Source organism: Neopsephotus bourkii, unplaced genomic scaffold (assembly GCF_033783945.1).
Source record: "Neopsephotus bourkii isolate Nb327-2 ecotype Australia unplaced genomic scaffold, CSIRO-AGI_Nbou_v1 NB_30, whole genome shotgun sequence".
Taxonomy (NCBI): domain Eukaryota; kingdom Metazoa; phylum Chordata; class Aves; order Psittaciformes; family Psittacidae; genus Neopsephotus; species Neopsephotus bourkii.
Window position 1 is genome coordinate 1479698 of NW_026900547.1, and position 24098 is coordinate 1503795.

A 24098-nucleotide genomic window follows, 5' to 3' on the forward strand; every position below is an offset into this window, starting at 1 on the left:
AAGATTGGTGCTTGGAGCTGTAACTTCAGTTTCTTTCACAGGCAAAAGTCCTGTGTCCATTAGAAAAAGGTATTCCCAAAGAAGGGCAAAAGAACCTGTAATGTTATACAGTGTGTATTTGCTTTCTGTTAAAGCAAAGTGCAGGAAATTGGAAAGTAATTATCACATTAATTTCTGTTTGTCTTGTGAGTAGTGTATGTATGTATGAATCTTTCAGCTATGCATGCCAGATTCAAAAGCAAAATATAAGTGAAACAGCAGAATAATACTGCTATGGGACGCAAGAGGTGGGCATATTTAGGCTAGAGAAGAGTGGTGAGATACAAAGCATAGGATAGAACTGGGCATAGCTTAACTAAGCTTAGGTCTCTGCTGACAAATGTTTTTTCACCAGGAGAAAATCTACAGTTTTAGCTAAACAGATTGCAAGAGATAAATGAATGAGTGATTTAGTGACTCTCTCACTGCATTGAACAGTTAATTACATGCTTAGTAATTTTATTAATCCAAAGTGTTGAAAAACTGAATCAGGTTCATTGTCTCCTGGATCTTACAACTTCAGTGCTCATCTCTTATAGCTTGTTTTTATGTGAAAAGCATTTAGATGAAATCTTGCATACATTCATAATAAAATAGTGTGGATTGGCAACTGTAAATAATTGCACATCATTAATCATTTTTTCTATATGCTGCAATACTGATATATAACCTGTATTAGTTTATATAAAGAATTGCTCTTCGAGTCATGTATCATGTGTACATACAGTTACGTTTTAAAAATGAAAAATTTAATTTGGTCTCAAGCATTACAAATTAAAAGAAATCCGAAATACATGGCTGTAAATAAGGTATACCAGGCATTTCTCCATTAGTCTTCTGTTTAGCTCTTGGTAGGTATCCTTGTGTCTAGTTGCATCACTTAAAAATAAATGTTTGCAATGTTATATTCAGATACTCAACCTTGTATAGCATTTTGCACTAAAAAATTACACTTTTTTAATTGGAAGTTGTTTGCAAAATGAGTCCAGGTAGCTACTCGTTACCAATGCATCAGTTTCTGTGTCCCATAGCTATATGATGGGAAAAAACATCAGCATAATGGCATTAGATAGACCATGTAATGAATGCATATTTTTGTCTGGATTTTGAAGAATGGGATTGGTAGCCATTGATGCATGAGTCCTTTAACTGAGGAGGAAACAAAAGGAGTTCCATATAGGTGGAAGGAACTATGGATGATCCATGCAACTGAATCTAACTGTTGTTAAAATATAAGGAAAAGAGCCTCAGAAATAAAAGCAGAAAGGAGCAGAGGAACATGGCCAAGGCTCACTTTTCATTTAAATATCTTTGGGTGGATTTTTTATTTGAATCCATACCGTAGCTCCCTTTTGAGATACTGAAATGGCAACAGGTTCTTTTATATTTCTCTTTTGAGTCTGTATTGAATGTTTTATGTTCTCAGAAAGATTGTACCCTACCTAGAATAAAACATGAGTTTCTTATCAAGTTAGGTCATCCTTTACTCAGCTTGCTGAAGTGGGGACTTGTCAGGTGACATGTGAGATACAGGAGCCTCTCAGTTATCTTACATCTTGCAGGCATTGCAAAGGTAGTTTGGATAATGGTTCAAGAAGAATGACCTGATACTCTCAACTTTTTCAGCTTGCTTTCATGGGGTTCAAACTTCCTCATGGCCATCACAAGAAACTCAATTTCTGAGTTGCAAACAATTTGAAAAAGGAGATACGGTCTTGAATAAACTCATCAGGTGCAGGTACAAGTTGAACCACTGATAAGTTAGCACTGACTCTTACTTAGGCAGCATAAGGACTTCCATCGTGTGTGCTAATACAGCACAAAGCAGTATATGCTTAGTTACACTAATGAAGATGGAATTCGGGATGGATATCTGGAGATAACAGTAGTAATTTTAAATAATTTCAGCTGAAAAGAGGTGTGGTAGAAGACTCTTCTCAAGATAGTTTTGCCTTTGTTCTCGTTTATCGGAGAGATAATAGTTAAGCTAGCCACCCACATCTAGACAAAGTTTTCTGTATAAATGAACAGTTAGCTATTTAATTCACTTTTCCTAGGTGTTCTACTGGTGTCTGCTAGGATCCCCCAAGATCAGTCATTTTTTTATAGTGCATATCTCTCATAGTGAAACAAAGCTGTAATTTCTTCACCTAAAAAACTTTAAGGTCACAAAAACTTCAAAAAAACTTCAAAACTTTGGCCCTAGAGTAATATATTAGTTTAAGGAAAAAAGCGAATGGGTTTTTCAATCCCTTTAGCAGTCCCTTGTCTCACACAAGAGAGAACACAGATTATGTCATACTTTAAGGGAAGAAAAAGTATCCTAAATATTTTTTAAGAGGGGTCCAAACAACAGCAAAATAATTTTCATATCAGTTTTAGCTTGATTATCTTATAAAAGCATTGAGAAATGTTTTACAGGGATCACCCCAATTGCAGAAAGTGAGGCAGTGTATATCTGTGCGGAAGCACTGTTTGCCAAGGAACAATTTTGTGTTTCTACCAGTGTCATTTCCATAGCATGGCTATAATAAAGTAAATTCAAAAGAAGGCATGGAATGCTTGTTTTTTCTCATATTTTGTTGTAGAAATAGAAAGAGTTCTAAAGAAGGTGTCTAAGAGTGAAAATTACAGTCTCATGAGTGATTTCACATCAGTTTGTTGCATGGTGGGTACCAAGACAAGGGGAGGACGGGACCAGAAATTCAGTTATAGGGAAAGCTGCTTAATAGGGTATCATCCTGAAATCTTTGTAAGATCTGGTGATACCTTATGAGCAGATCGAATTGGTAAGAGGAGTTGATGTTACACAAGGCTTGGAAGCATATTAAAAAAAAAAAAATTGATGGAATGAGATGAGGTGAATTCAAAGGCATTGCAATATGCAATAAGCACTTGAATGAGTATTTTCACTATTTGGATGGAGTAACTTAATTCTTTATATAGTTTATATTTTACTCTGTGATGCTAATATATTTTGACCCAAGTGTAAGTGTGCAGAATGGGAGGCTTATAGTATTGTAGAACATCCTGAAATGAACTCACACTTCACAGAAATGAAAGCAGTTTTGACAACTAATTGGACCATCTTATGTTTCAGGGTAGCAATTATTCAATGCATTTCTTACAGGGAAAGTCAGATATTCCCAGAAGCAGAACCAGAGATGAGACAGTTTAAAAAAACGGTATTTGCATTAAAATTAGGAGTGCAGTAAGTATTTTCTGGTTGTGTTGGTTTTTTTTACAAATTGCAGAAAACATTTAATCATCTTGAAATGACATGCACACTTAAGTTTTAAGTTCAGGATGACTTTTTAAGGTTACAGAAGTTACGTAACATTTCCATTTAGAAAATAGAGACTATCTCAAAACTGATCTCTAAAGCTAAGGGAACTTTTTAAGTACCTATAAGGTGTGTAGCTCCCCTGGAAGTCTAAAGCTTACCCTGACATCAGTACTTTCATAAACATGCTGTTATGTACACTGTGCTATTTCCTTGGGCCAGGGCCTTTAAGTGATGAGGCTTTTTTTAAATATGCTTTAAAATAAAAAGTTGGATTTTTTTTAAATGTGTTCCAGACATTTTAAATATTTTTAAATCAACCAAGCTTTTCTGTACATTGTTTTGATAAACGTATGTTTAAAAGAATGCTTACATTACCTAAGAAAAAGAAAAAAGCTATTTATTGGCAGTGGCAAGAAAGTATACAATAGCAAAGCTGTAATGAATTATTAGCAAAGGTCATCCTATAAAATTAGGTCAGTTTGTGTTTCTTAATGCTAGCATGTATTCAAATTGCAATTTCTTGTACTACTCTGATATTCTTGGCAAAATAGAATTTCACTTGCCTTTTGGCAACGGTATCTCTCTTTGAATTAAGTCTAGAGTCTGTGATTCCTACTTTTCCTTCTAAAGCCATACTGTAGCAGAAGCCTCAGTTTGCAAGCCTCTAAAAGCTTTCGCACAAAGTGTTTATATAGGGCTAGAAAATTAACTTGATCCTCTTTTTCTGTGAAAGATAACTGTTTTAAATATTTGTCACAGTAAATCTATGTCACCTATTTCTTACAGATTTTTGAATGGGCAAATGCCAGATATGAGTCATCCACTATTAATCAGGCTGCTTAATCATCTACGATATTTGTTCACCAGTTTTGCTTCTCAAAAAATGTTCAACAATTAAATACTTAGACCTCTTAATAATTTTTCCATGTTAACCATTTTGACAATGGAACATTTATTTTTAAATGCATCTGAAGAATAATTGTTCTCTTTGAAGAACTTCACAGGGAACTTTCCACTTTCAAGAATTCCTTCATTTCTCAGACTTTTCTGTGGCAATGTCCAACACTTAATATCGCAGATGTTCATAGTGGTCCTACATGCTTCCTGACTGGTTTAAGAGCTACTGTATGCTCTGGCACAGGGTTAGTTTCCATCACCTGAACAGAACTTGGCTCAAACTGAAAACAACAAGAACGAAAAATGTATTTTAGAAAGGGCTAATTTTGTATTACTTTTGCTTCTTTCAAGATATCACCTGTGGGAAGCAATGAAATGCGGGAGTATCGGAATCCAGTACTCTCTGACCAGGCTCTATTAGATATTCCGCATGAGGAGAGTTTAGTGTTTAAAACAAAATTACTTATCTGAAGATATTTGATGTTACATGAGATTTTAATTTAGCAGAATAAATTACAGCAGAGTACTGAAATCACAGTGCAAGCACAGTATAGCCATTGCAGTACAAATCTGATTCCTATTCCTGGCATTTACATGCTCACCATCACAGTGCTTGGTGTCCCCAAGAGCCAGGAAGAAATATACGAGTTAAAGGCAGCTCAAGTCCATCTCTCTGTTCAAAGTTAATTCTGTCAGTTTTTAAGTTTTTATACGCTATTGGGCTGAGCCACATATGTACTTACCCCTTGCTGGGCAGGCTAACTTAAGAAGCCATTCACACTCTTTTGATCAACTCAGGGAAAAACATTGACACAAGCATTTAATCCACTAAACTGATACAGGCACTTACATGAAACAAATGCTCCAATCCTTTTTCTGTTGAACTCAGTTCAGCTTTTTTTGCAACAGCTGTGGTCAGTCACTCCCTACATTCTTCCATCAGCTTCGTAAGCACATAGCCCTTGCCCATCTCATCTGACCCTTCATCTGTTTTAGGGATTTATTGACCAAACACAAAAAAGTTTTGTTTTGTTTTTTTTTTTTTAATTGGTTTATGGAAGTAAGGCAGGTGTAGAAAAGAAACATGAAATGTGGGCTCAGTAAGGATCAAAAGAGTAGAAAAAATGTGTAATACTTGTACATAGAAAAAGAAAGATACTTAGTCAAAGGATTAGATAGAGCTTCCATACCATGCACACCACCTTGTAACACTTTATGCAACTGTAAGTGCAAATCTGGAATAGTGGTGTATCTGGTTGCAAAAGTAAATAAGTTAAAGGAAAATTTATGTTTACCAGATTTTCTAGTAATTGTCATGATCCATTAATAGCAGTCTTTCCTTAGCTTCTAAGTTAGGTTTCATTGTATCAAAGAAAAGCATAATTCAAGCTCTGCTTTTTCCATCTAGAATGATGTTTTAAAAGATGTTTCTTCTGAATGGTCTTTCTTATGCTCTATATGTATATAAGAAAGTAGTGGGCAATAATAAAAGCTTTTATTTATAAAGAGTAAATTCTTATTTTTGTTTCACTACAGCTAGTCCCAAGGTGAGAAGTGTCATATGCTTAGATATTATGAGAACTGGAAATGGCTAGTTCACACAAATACCTTTCCCTCTTCCTTGTTGCCCCAAGAACAACCATGGTCCCCAGAAGGTGTTGATACAGCCTGAAAGACTGCAAGACAACATTGTCATATTTCCCTCCTGTAAAGCAAATGTAAATGTAAAACAAGTTTGAAAACACAGAAAGCAAGTTTGAGTTGTTAAAAATACTTCCTGTGGTGTACTGCAGTTTCCATTGTTGTCATCTCCCCATCTTGTCTGTAGAGTAGCAAGGGTTTTGTCAACATAAGGAAACAGTTTTATGGTAGGAAACGGGCATCAACTCTTAATCTGAAGCATGTGATACTCATTTGAAGTAAACTGCATATCTGTTAAGACTGTCAAATGCATCAGTGAAAAGCATATCCTCAAGATGAATTTATTTATGCATGTATTTGGTGAGAGCTGTTCTGAAATGGCTGGCACTCAGCTTGAAACCTGTTTCTGGAATCTTAGTAACACACTTCCACTGTTCTTTGGAAAGCCTCATTCAGTTTTGTTGCCAAAGAAGTAAGGTGTCTCCTTTTCAAAGTCACGTCTTATTTGATTGTATACAGCAGACTTCCATGAAGCTTTTATAAGGCACTTTGATAATTTATCTATGTAATTTAAGGACTGAAAGCCTTTATTGTGTAAGCCCTAAAAATAGACTTTTCTACTTCTGTTTAAAAGTTAAACTTATAAATGTAGATCAAGGTTATTAATTTTCTATGGCACGTAAAACAAACATCTAGAAAATGTTTTTTTGCAAATCATGCCAATAGGAAGTTAATAAATCAAATTAGTTCAATTTCTTGTAAGACTAATTACACTGTTTAGAAAGATGAAATTTGATTTTTATGTCATATTAATTGCATGAGAAAATATTAGGCAAAGCAAACCTTTAGAACATGCTACTCCATGTGCTGTGATTTTTCACATTTTTTTATAAAAGGAATGACTTAGGAGGTCTTCAACATCAATATACACTATCTAACCAATTTTTTTTTCTGTTTCTAGATGCCAGGTGCAAAAGTCAAATGGGGAGGGGAGTTGTTGACTTTTTCAATTTATGGCTTTTTTTTTCATCTTCTAGCATGCATTTTCTTTTGCATCTTTGTCTTTTTCTGCTTATGCATATTTTTATGGATAAATTTTCATTAGATGATGTTGCCTTTACTTAAAAAAAGTCAGTTAAAAGATTTAAAACTATAAGAGCTCTGCAGAGTGTCCATTTTACAGTGTATTGTTGCTTTAAAGTTTTTCGTTTACGTATTACAGATTTCTTTTTCATGTATTGCTTTAAAATAAAAAAAAAAAAAAAAGGAAAAAGAAAACCCAACAAAAAAACCAGGGGAATATATCTTTGTATTCATCTTGAGAGAACTGCTTTCCATGTGGGCTGCATTTTAAAAGAAGATTAGTATCTTCCAGCAGTTCTTACATCCGATCCCTATAATAAGATATTAAACGTCTGTGGACTGTCCATAAGGTGCAACAACTAAGGACCTAAAACTGCATAATTACATATTCAGAAGTTGTTCGTGGGTATATGGCATACATTGTATGGCCTCTCCATTTTTACATTTTATCTTCACTCTAAGGATTAAAGTGCAGCAATATGCTTAGTAATCTATTCTGAAACATAAAAATCACATACTTAGTTATTGTTAACGTTTTTCTGGAAGCATTAGTTTTTCTGAGGTGTACATAAACTAACAAAACTGGTGAATATAATTTGAGTTACGTTTTTGTAAAATGCAGCAATAGTTGATTTCTTTTTTATCTCGTTAATTTTTCCTAAAGTCTTGCAGTTCTGTGTGTGCATTTGCATATATACGCACACGCATGCAGGTATAGTTAAAACCTAACTAAAAAAAAAACAAAAACAGATATTTGTAGGCTTTTCTCTTTTCATTTGAGATTCCTGTTTGTGAACTGTGTTGTTTTGATTGCTGCCATGTTTAAGGGCTGCTGATTCACTGTTGACTGAGAAGATTTGTTTTTCATACAAATCATCAGTGCCTGGGACGCAAGTCAGAGGAGCTTGTGTTAACTAGGCACTTAAGTGACAGCTCTGTAGAAAGTTTTTTCCTCTTGTTTCTTAAGAAAAGCACCTGGGCTGCTAAAAATATTAATTTCTTTAGATTAGCAATCAAGTTCATTTAAGTACTACCGTTTATGTGCCCAGGCCCGTTTATTTGCCAGTTCAAATTTAAAACACTTATGTTTGAATTCAGAGCCAGACATACTTGGGCATTGTGTGCTTCTGTTGAAGTTGTTTACTCAGTTTGTGCCTCATCAATAATTCAAACTAAGGTCAAGCTCTCAGAAGTGTATTCCTTCATGTCACCTTTGAAGGTGATTGTGATTCAAATCATCATAAGTTTTTCTGCATGTTTTCTATGCATTTATGGCTTACCTGTGTTTCATCAGTGTCATAAACTATTGTTTGTGAAAGTCAGTGTAGAAACTCCTATATATAAATATTACTGTTATTCATAGTCTGTGCTTAAGAAATATCAGTTGTATGTGTACTAATTTAGTAAAAATAGATCCATCATTCATGAAGTTCATGAGCAGTTTCAGCGTTCCTGAAGTTATATCTAATATATGGATTTATGTTATATCTAATGTGCTTTCAGTAGTAATAGTGGGCTTCATTATTTTACCTAGATGATGGGGAATGCAGTAGGCACTGGAAATCTGTTCTATTCTACCAGTTTTGATATTGTTCCAATTTAACAAGTTTTACTGCTGGATAGATACCATAACAAAGAACATACTATCCATAGAGTCCTGAGAATACAACATACTTCTTCAGTAAAAAATGTTTTAAAATGGAATTTTTTTTTTTGTATGTTTGTTTGTTTGTTCCTGAACTATGCTATACAAACATATGCTCTCTTCATTTCTTTCAGTTTCTTTTTTCAAGTGTTCAGAACCAGACATATATATTTCGATTTCATGGAAATTTTTATTTCATCTGCACTGGAAATTCTGCTACTCTGTGCTCTTCATCAATAGTAGAAGACTGGTCTGGGTGATCCCCTATCCCTCTTCATCAAATACTATATTACATGAAATTTGTTCAGTATTTTTTATGGTCATTGTCATCTTATAATCTAGAAAAAAAATGTTCTGCCCAACAGAACATTACTGTTTCCAAAAGAGAGAGCTGTAACATAGCTCATGAATGTATAGAGGTGATATCGAGGTAATATCAGTGGACTAAATTGGTGGTATGTAGAAGGGTCTCTTTCTCTTTTAAAATCATCTAAAATTAGAAAGTAGATTTTGAAGTAAGGCAAAGGATTCAGAATAAGCACATGGTGTGACAAACCAAGTGTGAAGGTGTTGTGAAATAAAGGAAGGTCAGAGAAAAAGAAATTAAAATGTGCTAAGTAAGTAATTTATGTAATGAAGACTTTCAGAATATTAGCTCTATTTTATTGGATCACTGTAAAGGGAGAAATAATAACCATTCTCTGGACTTTTAGAATGCAGTTTTACAAATGCAGACATACTATGGTGATTAGATGATCATATACTTAGATGATCAGAGGGCAGGAGCACCTCTGCTAAGAAGACAGATTGAGAGAAAGAGCTGTGGCTGGTCAGCCTGGAGGGGAGAAGGCTCTAGGGAGATCTTTCAGCAGTCTTCCAGTACCTAAAGGGGGCTTACAAGAAGTATGGAGATGGACTTTGCACAAGGGCATGTAGAGGAAAGGTAAGGGGGAATGCCTTATACTGAAAGGGGAGATTTAGATCAGATATTAGGAAAAAATTCTTCACTGTGAGGGTGGGGATACACTGGAGCAGGTTACCCAGAGAAGCTGTGGCTGCCTCACCCCTAGCAGTGTTCCAAGACCAGGCTGGACAGGACTTTGAGCAAACTGGTCTAGTGGAAGGTGTCCCTGTCCATGGCAGGGGGTTGGGAACTAGATGATCTCTAGGGTCCCTTCCTACCCAAACCATTCTATGATTCTATATTTGAATCATACTTACATGTTGTCACAGTAAGAAAAAGCCATGATTGTATATCTGACTGCATATTTCTTCATGTGATTTTGTTGGTTTGGTTGGGGTTTTTTTACTGTGGATTTTTCATTACTGCTGACAGTAGCCTTCTAATATGTGTACTGGATTTATGTTGTGTACAGAAGGCCATGAACAAGTAACAAAGCTAACAAATTTGTTTGGATGTCTTAGTTGGTAACTTGGTTTTGCATATGTCTGTGAGCTGAAGCAGAGCTTTTCAATGGAAAAAAATGTGTGCCTAATTTGAAACAATTAATAGTTTGATGATTTGTAGAAGATGTTCATTAAGTTACCAGAAAGCTTTAAAGAAAATTTATTATATTAAATAGAATGAAATGCTCATCTCTGTGAATAGCAATAATGGTAATAGTAATAAACTACTGCTGTGACTTTGCAAAAGTTCTACTTTTTCTTAAGGAGCATATATTTCTTTTGGATATATGCATCTTTGATAAGAAAATGTAGTTCCTTATGTTCTTCTAGGGCTCAGTGGTAAATCTTTACTCTCTTTATTGATATTGCATGTATTTTCTTTAGAATTAACATGAGAAATTGGTATCTGCAGAGTGAAATAATGTGAATATTTTATATTTGCTACACATTCATCCAGTGGGTTTCTTTTGTAATAAAACAATTTTATTTATAGATAAATAACAGGGTCCTTTCTTGAATTGTCAGTGAAATGCTGCTACTGCTTTCTAGACAACACTTTTCACATACTAAGTGTTTTAATTTGAAGTTCTGTGTTGAGAGGATGATGTTCACTGGGAATACCTTAATCATAACAAGGGAGCAATTGTTCCTTGCTTTGTTTTTTTGTTTGGTTGGTTGGTTGGTTTTTTGTTTTTTTTTTTTGTTTTTTTTTTTCCCCTTGTGAATTTAACCTTGGAGCTGTTCCCTGTGTTAATAAACTACAGGAAGCTGCAGTGAATATGCATATATTTAAAGCAGAAATTCCTCCTGTTAATGCAGAGACAACTAAGCAAGAGCAGCTGCTTACTGAAGTCAGTTTCTTTTTCTTTACATGTGACATTAATAACCAAGGACAAGATATGAAACTGGTTCATGGCTAGTAGTTTGATGATTTATACCCAGTAGCTGCTGTTGGATGTGGCTTTTATGTATGAGGTTTACTTTGTGTTATAGGGTAAAAGTCATAAAACTTTAGTTGCATTGGATGCTTTTGGACATTTTTAGAATCAGAACTCTGATTAAATGAAATGCAGGTCTTCTGTTTCATATGTTGCACTTAAGTAGGTCAAACATAATCAATTCCCCTCAAGGAATGCAAAATATAAAAACATTACTGGTGATACAGATACAGAATATTGTTGAAAATGCCTACTACTGCTGACTGCGTCTTCTAGAGTTAGTGTTTGTAATGGTTTCAGCATGTCAAGGGAGGAGGGGAAAAAAGATGTGTAATTACCATACACTTCTATTATATACCTCCCAAAGTATAGAGGTGGTGACCACACTGGGAACACAAGCCAGATCAGTTTCATGATCAATGAGTCTGTTGAATTACAAGTCACTACCATAAAGCACAACGAAACAAGAACCTTAGCCCAAGGCCCCCAGCCGATAAACACTAGCACAGCAAATACCAGCTGTAAGTAAGGTATGACATGCCGAAACTGTAAGATCAAGAGCAACAACTTTGAGAGCCAATAAATCAGCATTGTGATGAGTGACTCTTAATCCGAAACAATGAATGCTTATCACAAATATGATTAGACACACTCCAGTCAGACCTGTCGTTATCTCAACCCACGTTGGGTACCAAAAAAAAACTGTCATGGTTTAAGCCCAGCCACGCAGCTCGCTCTCTCACTCTGCCCCCCCCCCCGCTTCCTCCCCTCCTGCTCCTGGAGGGATGGGGAGAATTGTAAGAATGTAACTGCCCCGAGCTGAGATAAGAGCAGTCCAGTAACTAAAGTATAACACACACCACTGCTGCTAGCACCAATAATAATAATGATAAGGGAAATAACAAGGGAAGAGAATACAACCGCTCACCACCTGCTGACCGATACCCAGCCCAATCTAACCCAAGTGATCTAACCCTTCCAGGTAACTGCCCCCAGTTTATATAGTGGGTATGACGTGCTGTGGTATGGAATACCTCTTCAGCTAGTTTGGGTCAGGTGTCCTGTCTCTGCTTCCTCCCAGCTTCCCCTCCTCCCTGGCAGAGCATGGGACTCACAAAGTACTTGGTCAGACTAAACATTACTGAGCACCAACTAGAACCATCAGTGTTATCAGCCCTGTTCCCAGGCCAAAAGTCAAAACCACAGCACTGCACCAGCTACTAAGAAGGAGAAAAATGACTGCTGCTGCTGAACCCAGGACAGTATGAAACCTGCTATGTGCATAGTTCTTGGGGATCCAATGGGAGGCAGGCAAATACTGGATGGCAACTAATAGTACTCATGTTGTATGAAAAGACATTGCTAATGTACTTGAATCTTCTATTTTAGAGGTCAAAAGAAGGTTAGGGGCCTTATTTTCCCTGCAGAAAACTAGAGAGCACCAGACAGTTTTCTGTTAGCACTCATCGACAGTCAGAGGGAGGCTGGGGGATTTCTCTTTCTGTAGATCCCAGCAAGTATGTTTTATCCAACTCGGGATACCCATCATCAGTAGATGTCCTGGTTTAACCGCAGCTTTTGACTTAAGCACCACACAGCTGCTTGCTCCCTCTCCCTCCAGAAGAATGGGGAGAGAACTGCAAGGGTAAAAGTGAGAAAACTCATTCACTGAGATAAAAACAAATTGAAATATTATTATGATCATTAAAAAAATTACAATGAAAAGAAAAATAACAAAGAGGGAAAACCAAACCTCCAAAACCCCAAAGAAAGACGAGTCTGATCAATACCCAGCTACTCCCTGAGCCATGCCCACCCCCCCCTTAGTTTTAACACCTAGGATGATGCCATAATGTATGGGATATGTATGGAATATCCCTTTGGTGAGCTGGTGTCAGCTGTCCTGGTGCTGTCCTCTCCTAACTTCTTGTTCAGCCCTGGCCAACTTGCTGGTGGGGTGAGAAGCAGAAAAGGCCTTGACTTTGTAAGCACTGCTCAGCAACTACTAATACATCCCTGTGTCATCAACACTGCTTCCAGAACAAATCCAAAATATAGCTCCATACTAGCTACTGTGAAGAAAATTGACTCTACCCCAGCAAAACCCAGCACAATAAGGAAGGTATTTCTGAATTTTGATGATAGTAATAGGAATGCCGACAAGACTTGGATTTTTTCTATACCAAGAGGAAGTTTTTCATTTTGGTTTAGCGCTTTGTAAATTAATTGCTTCAGCTGAAGCCAGGGCCCTGATGTCTGCTTCTTCTGGTATCAGTTCCAGCTCTACTACTTAGAGCTACAGCATTAACAGCAGCTCTCTCTCTTCCAGTTTGGTGATCAAAACTTGAGAGAAAATATATGTAAGTCTGGAAGTACGTGGCACAAAATAGGATTTGAAATATTTTTATTTCAGCCACTGGAGTGTAGCATTAAAAACAAAACATTGCATTTCAGAGCATTTCTTATTTGTCTTATTTTCAATGGAGTTAATATAAATGATACCTGTATTTAGCATGAGGTGTCATTTCAAGGACTTCACATTTTTTCCTTTCAACATGTTTTGCCTTTTTTTGTAACCCAAATTAGTTTTACTCCTGCTTCCTTTTTTCTCCCATCTTTGGAAAGAAATAATAAAAGTTGGAATATTCTGCCTTATTCACATGTAATCTATGATTTTTTTTGTTCAGTCCTGAGGAACATTTTTTGTCACGAGTTCTATGTCAAAAAACTTTCAGCCATCTCGGTTAAGAGCAGCACTGCCAGACTAGCAATGGGCTTACTACTTGGATTTTGTGTTGCGGGTGAGGTATTGTGCTTACAGGCTGACAAATACTTGGATTCTAAGAAGAACGACTTTTATCTTGTTATGTTATCTTATTATGACTAAATTTCAAACACTGTCAAACACTTTGTACTTGACCTTTACATGCAAACATCCAACAAACATTTTGGTCCAGAGGGCACCATTCCATTGAAAGGATGTTCCTGGGAAGAAGGCCAAACATTTGAAACAGAGTTTTGATTGCTTTGAAATTTCAAACGACGAGTGACAATAGGTCCCCACTAAATGTATTCGTTGTCTGGAAATAGTCACTTTTACTCAATTTAAGCTACATATTCCTCAAGCTTTTACAGTTACAGACATTTTACTTTTTAGAAGCTGAACTTGAACTCAGAAGCCTACCATTCAGGCTCCTATTTTTTTGAAAACTTAGGTATCACATAGTAGAGGCATTATAACCTCTACAATGAATGTGTTTGTCAGGCTGCAGTCTCCTGTGGATTCTTCTCTGACTTCTTACACATTTTTTAAATCATCAACATGCTGAACATTATATCACTACGTAACAATGATAATGTGGGGGTATGGCTCTGTGCTTTATGTTCTGTTCTTCTGTCAGAGGAAATACCTCTTCTGATTTCTGTCCTATTGCTGTAGACATCTATTTTCATTTGCAGTAGTATCAATACTCATGTTCCATCACATCTCATTAAGGTACCTAGCAATGCTTTTAAAGCATACAATTACTGCACATTGCAGTCTTTATAATCATATTGTTGTGATTTGTTCACTGGTTGTGATTTGTTTGCTATCTTTTATCCAATTCTGTGCTAAAATCAGTTGTTCTGCCTTACAAGTAAGTAAATCTTTGTCAGATGTCTATATATTTGGATGGCACTTACCAGAATAAGATTTCAGATTTGTTTGGGCTCAGTAATGCCATAATACATACAGATAGTAATAACAAAAAATAATTTATTGTGGTGGTTGTGTTTCCTAGGTATAGCATATCTAAGTGGAATGTGCAGTGAAAAACGAAAATGTATAATTGCTGAGGACAATGGCTTGAATCTTGCTTTTACTATTGCCCATGAAATGGGTCACAAGTAAGTATGTGGATAAGAAACCCTAGTATTTGTTTGTATGTAATATTACTATGATTTGATTGATTTGAATGTGTATTTTAGTTTTCCTCTTTCAGAAATGCTTTTTAAATTTGATGGAAAATTTGGAAAACAGTGTTTTTGTTAATAATAGTGACATCTGTTGATCATAGTATGTAAATTAAGAAAATGTTTACAACTTGGAGCAGTACAGATGTCTTTATAGCGACACAATAACCAGGTTAGCTGGGAGGGCTAACATCATCTAGAGGAAAAACATGTGCCCCAAGATGTTTTTTCTTTTGAGACTCTGGTATTGTGTACCAGATCCAGCTCTGACTATTGTTGCCAACAAACATTTTAATGAGATCATGAGTTGGAAGAGCCTTCATTTAATTTGGCTTTCTCAGGATAGATACAATTAAAGTGTATAATGGTCACTGGCCATCATAACATATTGTTTCTTCCTCCTCTTAATAGAAAAGAATGACAAAGTGCAGGTGAAGATAACTTTCCCTTAAAATTGGATTGGGTGTTTTTACTCATGCCAAGAGGAATACTTTGAAGCAAAATGGAAAATTTCTCAAGTTGCAGTAATCAGATTTGTTAGTAAAAGTTGATTTGATTCTTGTCTTCAGTACTTGTTGAAGAAATATAAATAGGAGAGGTCTTATTTTTAAATAAAATAAAAGGGAGGTGTGTATTAATCTGTCACATTTACCTGTAATGTCTGTTCCAGGTATCTGTGTATGCATTCTTAGAATAGCAGCTTCAAAGTGTCAACAGAGAGGGATGTTTTGTTAAATCCTTTGAATCTCTGTGCATTGAAGTTAGGTATCTTAGGACAACCACTTTGAATTAAAAGTGATTCGGTTTAAATTTGGTCAGAGTTGAGAATGGATTTCATAGCATCTAATGTTGAAACATGAGTGGATTACAAGAAAGAACTGAAACTTAAAATATTTCTATTTAAAATTTGTTCTGTATGCAAAATAAGCAGATTCAGGGCAATTTTGTAACTTGTTAGATGCTGTATGGAATCGATATTTTCTGGTTTTTCTCTTTTTGAATTTTCATAACTGCAGAGAGCAACTCCAGGTTAATATGACCCAGCCTGTTTGAGTGATAGTTATGATAAAGGAAAGACTTCAAAAGAAAAGTCTGTTGTTTATGTTTTGTAGCCATATGCTCTGCTTTTACCTTTTTTCTTTTTTTTTTTTTTTTTACTGTAGTAGTGTTTGCTAATATTGAAAGAGAGGAATGGCTAGAGGAAGACACATTTCTGTACACTTGCTCCTATCGCAGTAAACCAAGGATAAGGTGAAAGAAACAGTAATTGAGTATCATCTGCAGATAAGTTCACTGGTGCAGTAAATTAGAAAATTTATTGAGTCAGGTATGATAATATCAGATGTTTTAGAGAAATATAAGTACTGCTTTATGCTGCGCAATAAAAATATGTTTAGAGAATAAAACTTGAAGGTGCAATTTCTGGATTTGAAAAAGAGAGGTATCGTGATCACAAAGAAGTGTAGTACCTTATGCTTCCTGAGAAATGGTGATGGACAAAATCCTAGATGCAGAAAATCGAAGGTAGGTATAAAATTCTTGCAAAGTTATGGGTGATGTGTTGGTTCTGCATAAGCAATTTTGAGAACGTGGGATACTGATTTTGTGAAGAAGTTTATGTCTTGCAGCAGACAAATCAGATCTGTCTGACATTCTGAGGGCTGCTGTATGAGAAACAGTATCTGTAACAAATCGGACAGGGAAGCTCACTGTTGCTCCACAGCAGTTCTTCCAAGACTGCTGCTCAGGCCAGGCTCTATAACCCTTGTTGTACTCAGAAGCAGTCTGACTGTCAAAGATATTGAGCTTTAACTGTTTTGACTGGTTTTCATCATTATTGAGTTTTTTGTTCCAAATAAAATTATTGTTGACTGTCAACTGAAGTGCAGACACAGGAACCTAACTTTGAAAAGCACACTTGCAATTTGCAAAATTAAGCTTTAGACTTATTTTTAAAGAACATGCAAAATAAATTACAAGAAATTATCTTTCCCATACATGTATTTGTGTCATTGGCAGGTTTAGAGAGAAATGACTTTGCTTCTCTGCAGTTTGTGCATAGCTACAAAAAAATTGACATATTTTTATATTATTTTTTGTAATTTTTTAATACCTGTGGTAACATTTTCTATCATGTTTATTCAAAAATGTTCACTTTACAGGAAATTTTATTTATAAAGTATAGTACTTGTTTAAGAAGGAACTACTTTTATTAAATTTACTCTTTAACAAGAAAGATACAATGTTTCCCCTTTTGTTTGTTACTTCATTGTTTTTATAAAAGGCAATGGGGGGGTTCGCTTTGTTTTGCATTTCAGCATTATATATTCTTTATTTCAAATATAATTTTTATGGGAATAATCCCACTAATTTAATCACAAATGCTTCCTTTTTTGCTATTAGGTTGGGAAAAGGATCCATAAGATAGCTGTTCAGAACTATTGCAACAGAAAACCCAGAGTGCACTGCCTTTTTTAAAATAGATTACTTTTATTTTATTTTTTTTTTTATATTTCAATGCGTTTCAAAGCATCTACTAGATGTTAAACCATACAGACAGGACAACTCAGTACCCCTCCAATGTCAGTAGATGCAGGTCAGTGGCAAAAAAATAGCATTGTCCCAGTAAAGAGTCACAAGGCTCTTGACATCACCTTTGATTCTGTCATTCAATTTTTGTGCTTTATTAGGTAAGTTCTTTAAAAATCGATAGTCTCCAATCTTCCTGCATGCATATCAAAGCAGGCATCTGTGTTCTGAACTCATGAAGTTATGCTGATTTAAACCAGCCTAGGATCTTCTTGGGCAAATGGATATGTCTTATCAAACTTTCCAGTGGCCTGGAAATTGCCCAACAAAATACATTTGCAATTAGAGATGACAGAAAATGCAGTTTACTACATATCATGCATTTCCATTTACTCAGACTCTCAAAATCTATATGGTGATTCAAAACCGTGAAAAAAATAGTTTTGCTTAGTCCAATTCTAAGAACAGAGGCTCAGTAAAGATCTTACTCTCTGCAAGCACATCACAATACTTACCAGAAATCAAGCTGCACTAGCCTTTTGGCTAGACAGCTAAAGAAACAGCTTAGGAACAAGCCAATCACTGAGACAGTGAAGTAAGCCTACATCAGCATTTTTAGTAAGTTAAGTTTAGATTAATCAACTTTCTGTCTAACAAGATATCAAGCTCCCATTTCTCCTAGACTATAATATGCCAGCATGGATTTAGAGTTAACTCTCCTGCGAACAGCATTTGTAAACAGAGCCGGTAGTGACTGAACATTCTACAGGATGCATAGGCTTAATTGATAGTCTAATACATTTAAAATAGCTGTTAAAAACTTGGCAAGAGATCATCATAATGTCAATGTTTTACTGTTTTAGCTAGCAAGGAAACTTTTTCTTTTCTTGTGTTATTCATTGAGTACATGGTAGCATAAAGTCTTTTTTCCTGATTACATATTTTCCAATTTGGAGAAATGTCATATGTCAGTATTTTTCATTGGCATAGATTAAAGACATAAACTGCAGACATAATTGTTTATCTGGAAGTATCGCCATTTGTGGGATGTGGCATGGGTATCGTATTTACCAGAAGTGAATACTTTTCCTATATTACATACTGACTATAAAAAAAAAAAAAAAAAAAGCCTTCAGTGACAAGTAGTATCTATCTTCATATAACGATGCTAAATACACCTGTCACATCAATGCTTTCAATTATGTATATACTTAAGTCAAAAGACCATGGCAAGGTGCTATGTCTAGATCCAACTTCCTAGAGAATGATCAGTGGTTCACAAAACAGAAATATTCATTGCATAAACATCATTTTTTTTCTTCTAATCAACTTATTAACAAGAAGATTGAGGTTTCCTTGTCTAGTAGACTTTTCCTTAGAAGACTGTTTTTCCAAAAGAAATAATCTTCTACCTTTTACCATCATAGTTTTTCTGCAGCTGAGTTACTTCTGTTGCAATCACTTCAGCCTAAATAATTCATTTACAAGTACTAACGGTGTGTCTTGTCACATTTATGCAATGACCTGTAAAGCCTTTATGTATTTTAAAACACTTGTGAAAAAATCATAAAGGTTTACCTCACCAGCTGGGCTAAACAAAACAAAACCACATATTTTAATACATATTTTTGCATTAATTCTGTAAAATGGCTGATAGAAACCTGCTGCTTTGCATTAATTCTGTAAAATGGCTGATAGAAACTTGCTGCTGGTCCATTTGCTTACTTAATTCTCCATATAAAGACAGCAGTGTGATAAAATTTTTGTTTAAAAGCTGAAATCCAAGCACTAACAAACTAGTCCAGCTTCCGTTTTCCTGTCAGTAATACTCAATGAGTGGTGCTATTTTCACTTACCAAATACATCTGTGTGATACAGTGGTATGCAAGATTTCATATTACACAAATTCTTGTGACAATCTTTGTACTATTAAATGCCATATACAGATCTAAACCTTGACATTTCCAAATCCATACCTTAAGAAGTTTTGATCATTCTAACATAATATTGTGTGTAATTATGACAAAAAAGAAAACAGTGGAAATAATAGGGAGGATGACACTTTGTAATTAATAATGGTTTTTAATTATTCTTTTTTTTTAATTAATACAAGCCATTATTGGTTTGTGATTTATTTGCTAGAATTGAAGAAAATCTATAGGTTAATAATTGCAATAAATTTACAAATGCTATGTAGCAACCATTTATAAAAAAGTAAATTCTGGAAGAAGTCAGATAGCAGCCTGATCCCATCACACATCACAGGCATGAACTGGCAGCAGCAGTCAGAGATTTACTGTCTCCTTCACAAGGGGAACGTTTTTTTCAATAATTTTCATTCTGACTTGAGTTTAAACTAGTACTATAACCCTGAATCTGCAGTTTATACTCATCACTCCTCTGCTGCTTACCTCATGGGCTGAACTCTTATCTTTTAGGATTTGTGAATCTACTATAATCTACTATACTATAGTCAGTATTCAGCAACCTACCCCTGGTTCCGTTGGTACTTGTTCTCGTGCTTTTCCTAATCTATCGCTTATTTCCTAACCTCTTTCACTGTTAGTGACTGCCTGAATGGTAGTAATTCTCTTTAATCTTTTTAATTCTAGCTTCTTTCTTTTATTCACAGATAGACCTAAGGTAATTCTCCGTATCCATCTGAATTCATCTTATTACTTGCTTATATATGAAGTTTTTGATACTACTTCGTCTTTGTGGCTGCATTGCCTGTTTCTAGTTTAATAGCATCATTCTTGTTCAGCTCCATTACCATGCTTTTAAGTGGAATAAGGTGGTGATCACTTGCCATTTGCAATGCACAAAGAAAATAATGAATAAATAATAAAAAGCTTTTCGCCTGAAAGAGTGTTGGGTCACTGAGCAAATGATGACATGAATGTAGGACATGCAGGAGACTTTTGGAGTCATATAGTAAGAATACAAAATAGCACTTTACAATGCCAACCTAATTTTTTCCAAAAGTTGTGTGCATAGCCTTGTTTAACTTATTTAAATATAGTATAATGACTGAGGACCCTTTGTTGAGCCTTAAAAGAGCTTTTATTTCTTAATACTCAACTATAATTAAATCAAAGTGTGGTACTTTGTATTTTTTTTGGTGTGTGGATTGACACTGGAAGGCATTTTGTGCCTGTACGCCTATAACCTATTCCCTTGGTGGCAGGAGAGGTGCTGTCTATCTTGAATCCGACTGTATGCATACAATTGTAGCAGGAGTGAATTGTAAAAGAATTATTTTTTAACTGAAAAAAATGCACTAATATTTGTCTCCTGCTTTCGGTCACCTAAGTTGCTAGCTCTGACGTTCAAGCAGAGAGAAATTAAAAGAGTTTTCCTTTGTGCTGTTTCTACTGCACATTAAACATCAATAGGGATCATCTTCAAAATTTAGTAGAGATTGCTCCAGCTTTCTGCATGATATCACAAAAAAAATCTGGCAGTGTTTTTAAAACAACTTTTAGAAGTTTTATTAGATAAAAATATTTTTTCAGTTGACTTGACAACCACGTATAATGTTAGTGGGGTTTATTTGACCAAGGCTCTTTGTCAAAATACTTTTAAACTGAGATTAATAAAATACAGTTTAATTTCATAGTGTGAGTTGAAATATTGCTAATATTTGAGTTAGGGAATGCATTCCATATTTCCTACTTTCATATTTCATATGCCATATATAGTCTTTTACCAGAATGGGTGGCATGTTTTTATGTATCATTGAAAAAATTAGCACTCCTGTTCTTATAAAAGGATTTTTATCTATACAGATATCATCAACTACTTTGACGTACAGCACTGTTCTCTTTGTTAATTATGTTTTTTCAGACTTACAAAGTTTTCCTCTTTCTCCAAACTCACTATCTTCCTCCCACATGCATATGGTGGTGTTTTGCATGAGTTTGAATGATAACAGCTGTAGCTGAAAAGAGCAGAAACAGCAATGGGCCCTATACTAGCATAATGCATTCTATAGGAAGAGCACAGAACAGCACCTTACACAGACAATTTCTGCTGTGCCTTTGTTTTAGTGAAAGCATGTCGTTGTCTCCTTCCTGTAGACTGCAGCAAGGAAGGCTAGAAAATGCCATGACCACAAGTGTGAGCATCGAATATTGTTATACTATCGACTGTTAATGAAGAAGCTGTTTCCTTTACATACTCTCTTGCTGGAGAAGGTCACAATGACGTTTCACCCTCTTTCTTTTACCACACACATTATGTGGTGTAGTGAAAGAAATCAGGAATCAATCCTACTCCATATATACTTTTACGTGGTCTTGGAATAGAAACTAGGTCATATAAAAATACACAGTCATTACCATATTATAGAAGAGATCAACAGTACACATTGAGGAAAAGATTTCTAAGAATTTTTAAGAGCAGGTTCCGTTGCTACTTTAGCATATTTCTTGTGTATTGTTTTGCAATTTAGTTGGTTTGTGTTGGCATAATGACCTGTACTTCCTTTTTGAAGTAGCTATTCATTCAGATAGTCAAAGGCTTTGATACTGGTCTCCGATATTTGCTGGATATTTTGTAACGTGTACTTAGTTTGGAGGTGGAAGCATATTGAAGAATAAACTCTATTGGATTAGTGCAGATACTTTGAACTGCATTTCAGTGTCAAAGCGGATTAGAAATGCTATACAAGAATAGCATCTGAAGTACTGGAAGACAATTTTGTCCTCCGAATTCATGTACTGATAAGCTACACAGAACACTTCTTTGGTAGCAGATTGGAAAAAAGGGTTGCACTGATGTTTGTATGTGATGTTGGCTAGTGAAACTGTTTTTTGAAACAGGAAAGGTCTTGGATAAGCTCAGCACACATTTTTCTGGGTGATTTTAAGGACTAGTTTATGACAAAGTCTGACTTCAAGAATTGCTCCTTAGAATATACAGTGGATGAAAAATAATAGTAATTTGAAATTATGTTTTGTTTGGGTTTTTTTAATTTAAAAAATATTTTAAATAATATATATGTGTGTTAATTTCCACTTAGTGTAAATGGAGACATCAATTCTATAATTCTGTAATAAGCCGTATCATGAAATGATATGTACTTATGTCATGGTTTAAGCCCAGCCACGCAGCTAGTGCTCTCACTCCCCACCGCTTCCTCCCCTCCTGCTCCTGGAGGGATGGTGAGGAGAATTGAAAGAATGTAACTCCCACGGGTTGAGATAAGAGCAGTCCAGTAACTAAGGTATAACACACACCACTGCTGCTAGCACCAATAATAATAATGATAAGGGAAATAACAAGGGAAGAGAATACAACCCCTCACCACCTGTCGACCAGTACCCAGCCTGACCCGAACAGTGATCTCACCCTTCCAGGTAACTGCCCCCAGTTTATATACTGGGCATGACGTGCAGTGGTATGAAATACCTCTTTGGTTAGTTTGGGTCAGGTATTCTGTCTGTTTCGTCCTGGCTTCCCCTCCTCCCTGGCAGAGCATGAGACTCACAAAGTCCTTAGTCAGACTAAACATTACTTAGCATGAGTTAAAACCATCAGTGTTATCAGCGCTGCTCCCAGGCCGAAAGTCAAAACCACAGCACTGCACCAGCTACTAAGAAGGAGAAAAATGACTGCTGCGGTTGAACCCAGGACAACTTATATGTTATAAATGCTTTATTTCAGATCATAGTGTATATGATACTGGTAACTGAGTATGTTTGCAGTAAGGAAGTATATAATTTGAAGTGCTGTAAGCAAATTATTTCTTGTGCAGTCAGCAAAGTAAAATTTCATCAGATTTTCTGTGTTCTTCCATAGTTCTTATGTATATCACTCTTCAGATAATGATGTCTGAAATTCTGTATGTGAGGCATGTAAAAAGAATGTTAGGAGAGTGAAAAGGCGCTTTTGTGTAGTTGTTTTGTCCCCTTCAGGTCATTCATCCCGAAACTGGGATGAGAGCTGGGATGAGAGTCAGTTGGACTTCTTTACCTCAGTTAAGACAGTTGACGGCTAATAAAATTACCTACTTCATGCAGAAGCAGTTGTTCCGGTGGAGTGTACACATCAGTGTAAGAGGCTGAGCACTCTTGATAAACAAGATAAAGCCCTACCTGGTGTTTAAATTCATGTCATTAGTAAACACAAGGTCATGTAGGCTTGCAAGATGATATAAAATTTGATGTAATCATGAGGGGGGTTTGGGATAGAGTGGGAAAAAAAGTGAACTGGTGTTTTCAGTGATGGGTGGCAAGCTATTTTGCCCTTTGGCACTGCAGTCCAGTGAAATATAGAGAAGGAATTATGTACTCTAGTTTTTCTATCAAAACAGCAAACTTCTCACATCTTTGTAGTCTCTAAGCTGTTTGATTGCTCTTTGGCTGAAGGAAACAGTAAGAGGTATAAAGCTTTATTCATCCTAAGGTTTTGCTTTTCTGCTGTGCAGACTAGGGCTGCAAAATTCCAGTGCCACTTTGAGTCCAGTGCTCTGGACAGTAGTCCCATGCTCACTTAAAAATCTTCAAAATCAGCCTAGAGTATTTCATTTATTTATCTTAATGCCAGTCAAGCATGTTTCCACTTTGCTAATTTTGAAAACTTCATTTTGATTGAAGCCTGTCTTCTGTGTTTACTTTTTGTGAATGAGGGTCACAATGAGTCTTCATTTCAGTTAATGTAGCAGCTTCGAGCTAAT

At 35.7% G+C, this 24098-nt stretch overlaps 1 protein-coding gene across 2 annotated transcripts in view; it reads left to right on the top strand.

Moving 5' to 3' along the window:
- ADAMTS19 (ADAM metallopeptidase with thrombospondin type 1 motif 19) overlaps positions 1-24098 on the top strand; it is a 145846-nt gene that overhangs the window by 63297 nt on the left and 58451 nt on the right. For both annotated transcript variants that reach the window (XM_061378761.1, XM_061378849.1), the window contains exon 8: positions 14719-14824. In XM_061378761.1, the coding sequence (XP_061234745.1) occupies positions 14719-14824 (106 nt within the window). The remainder of the gene's footprint in view (positions 1-14718; positions 14825-24098) is intronic.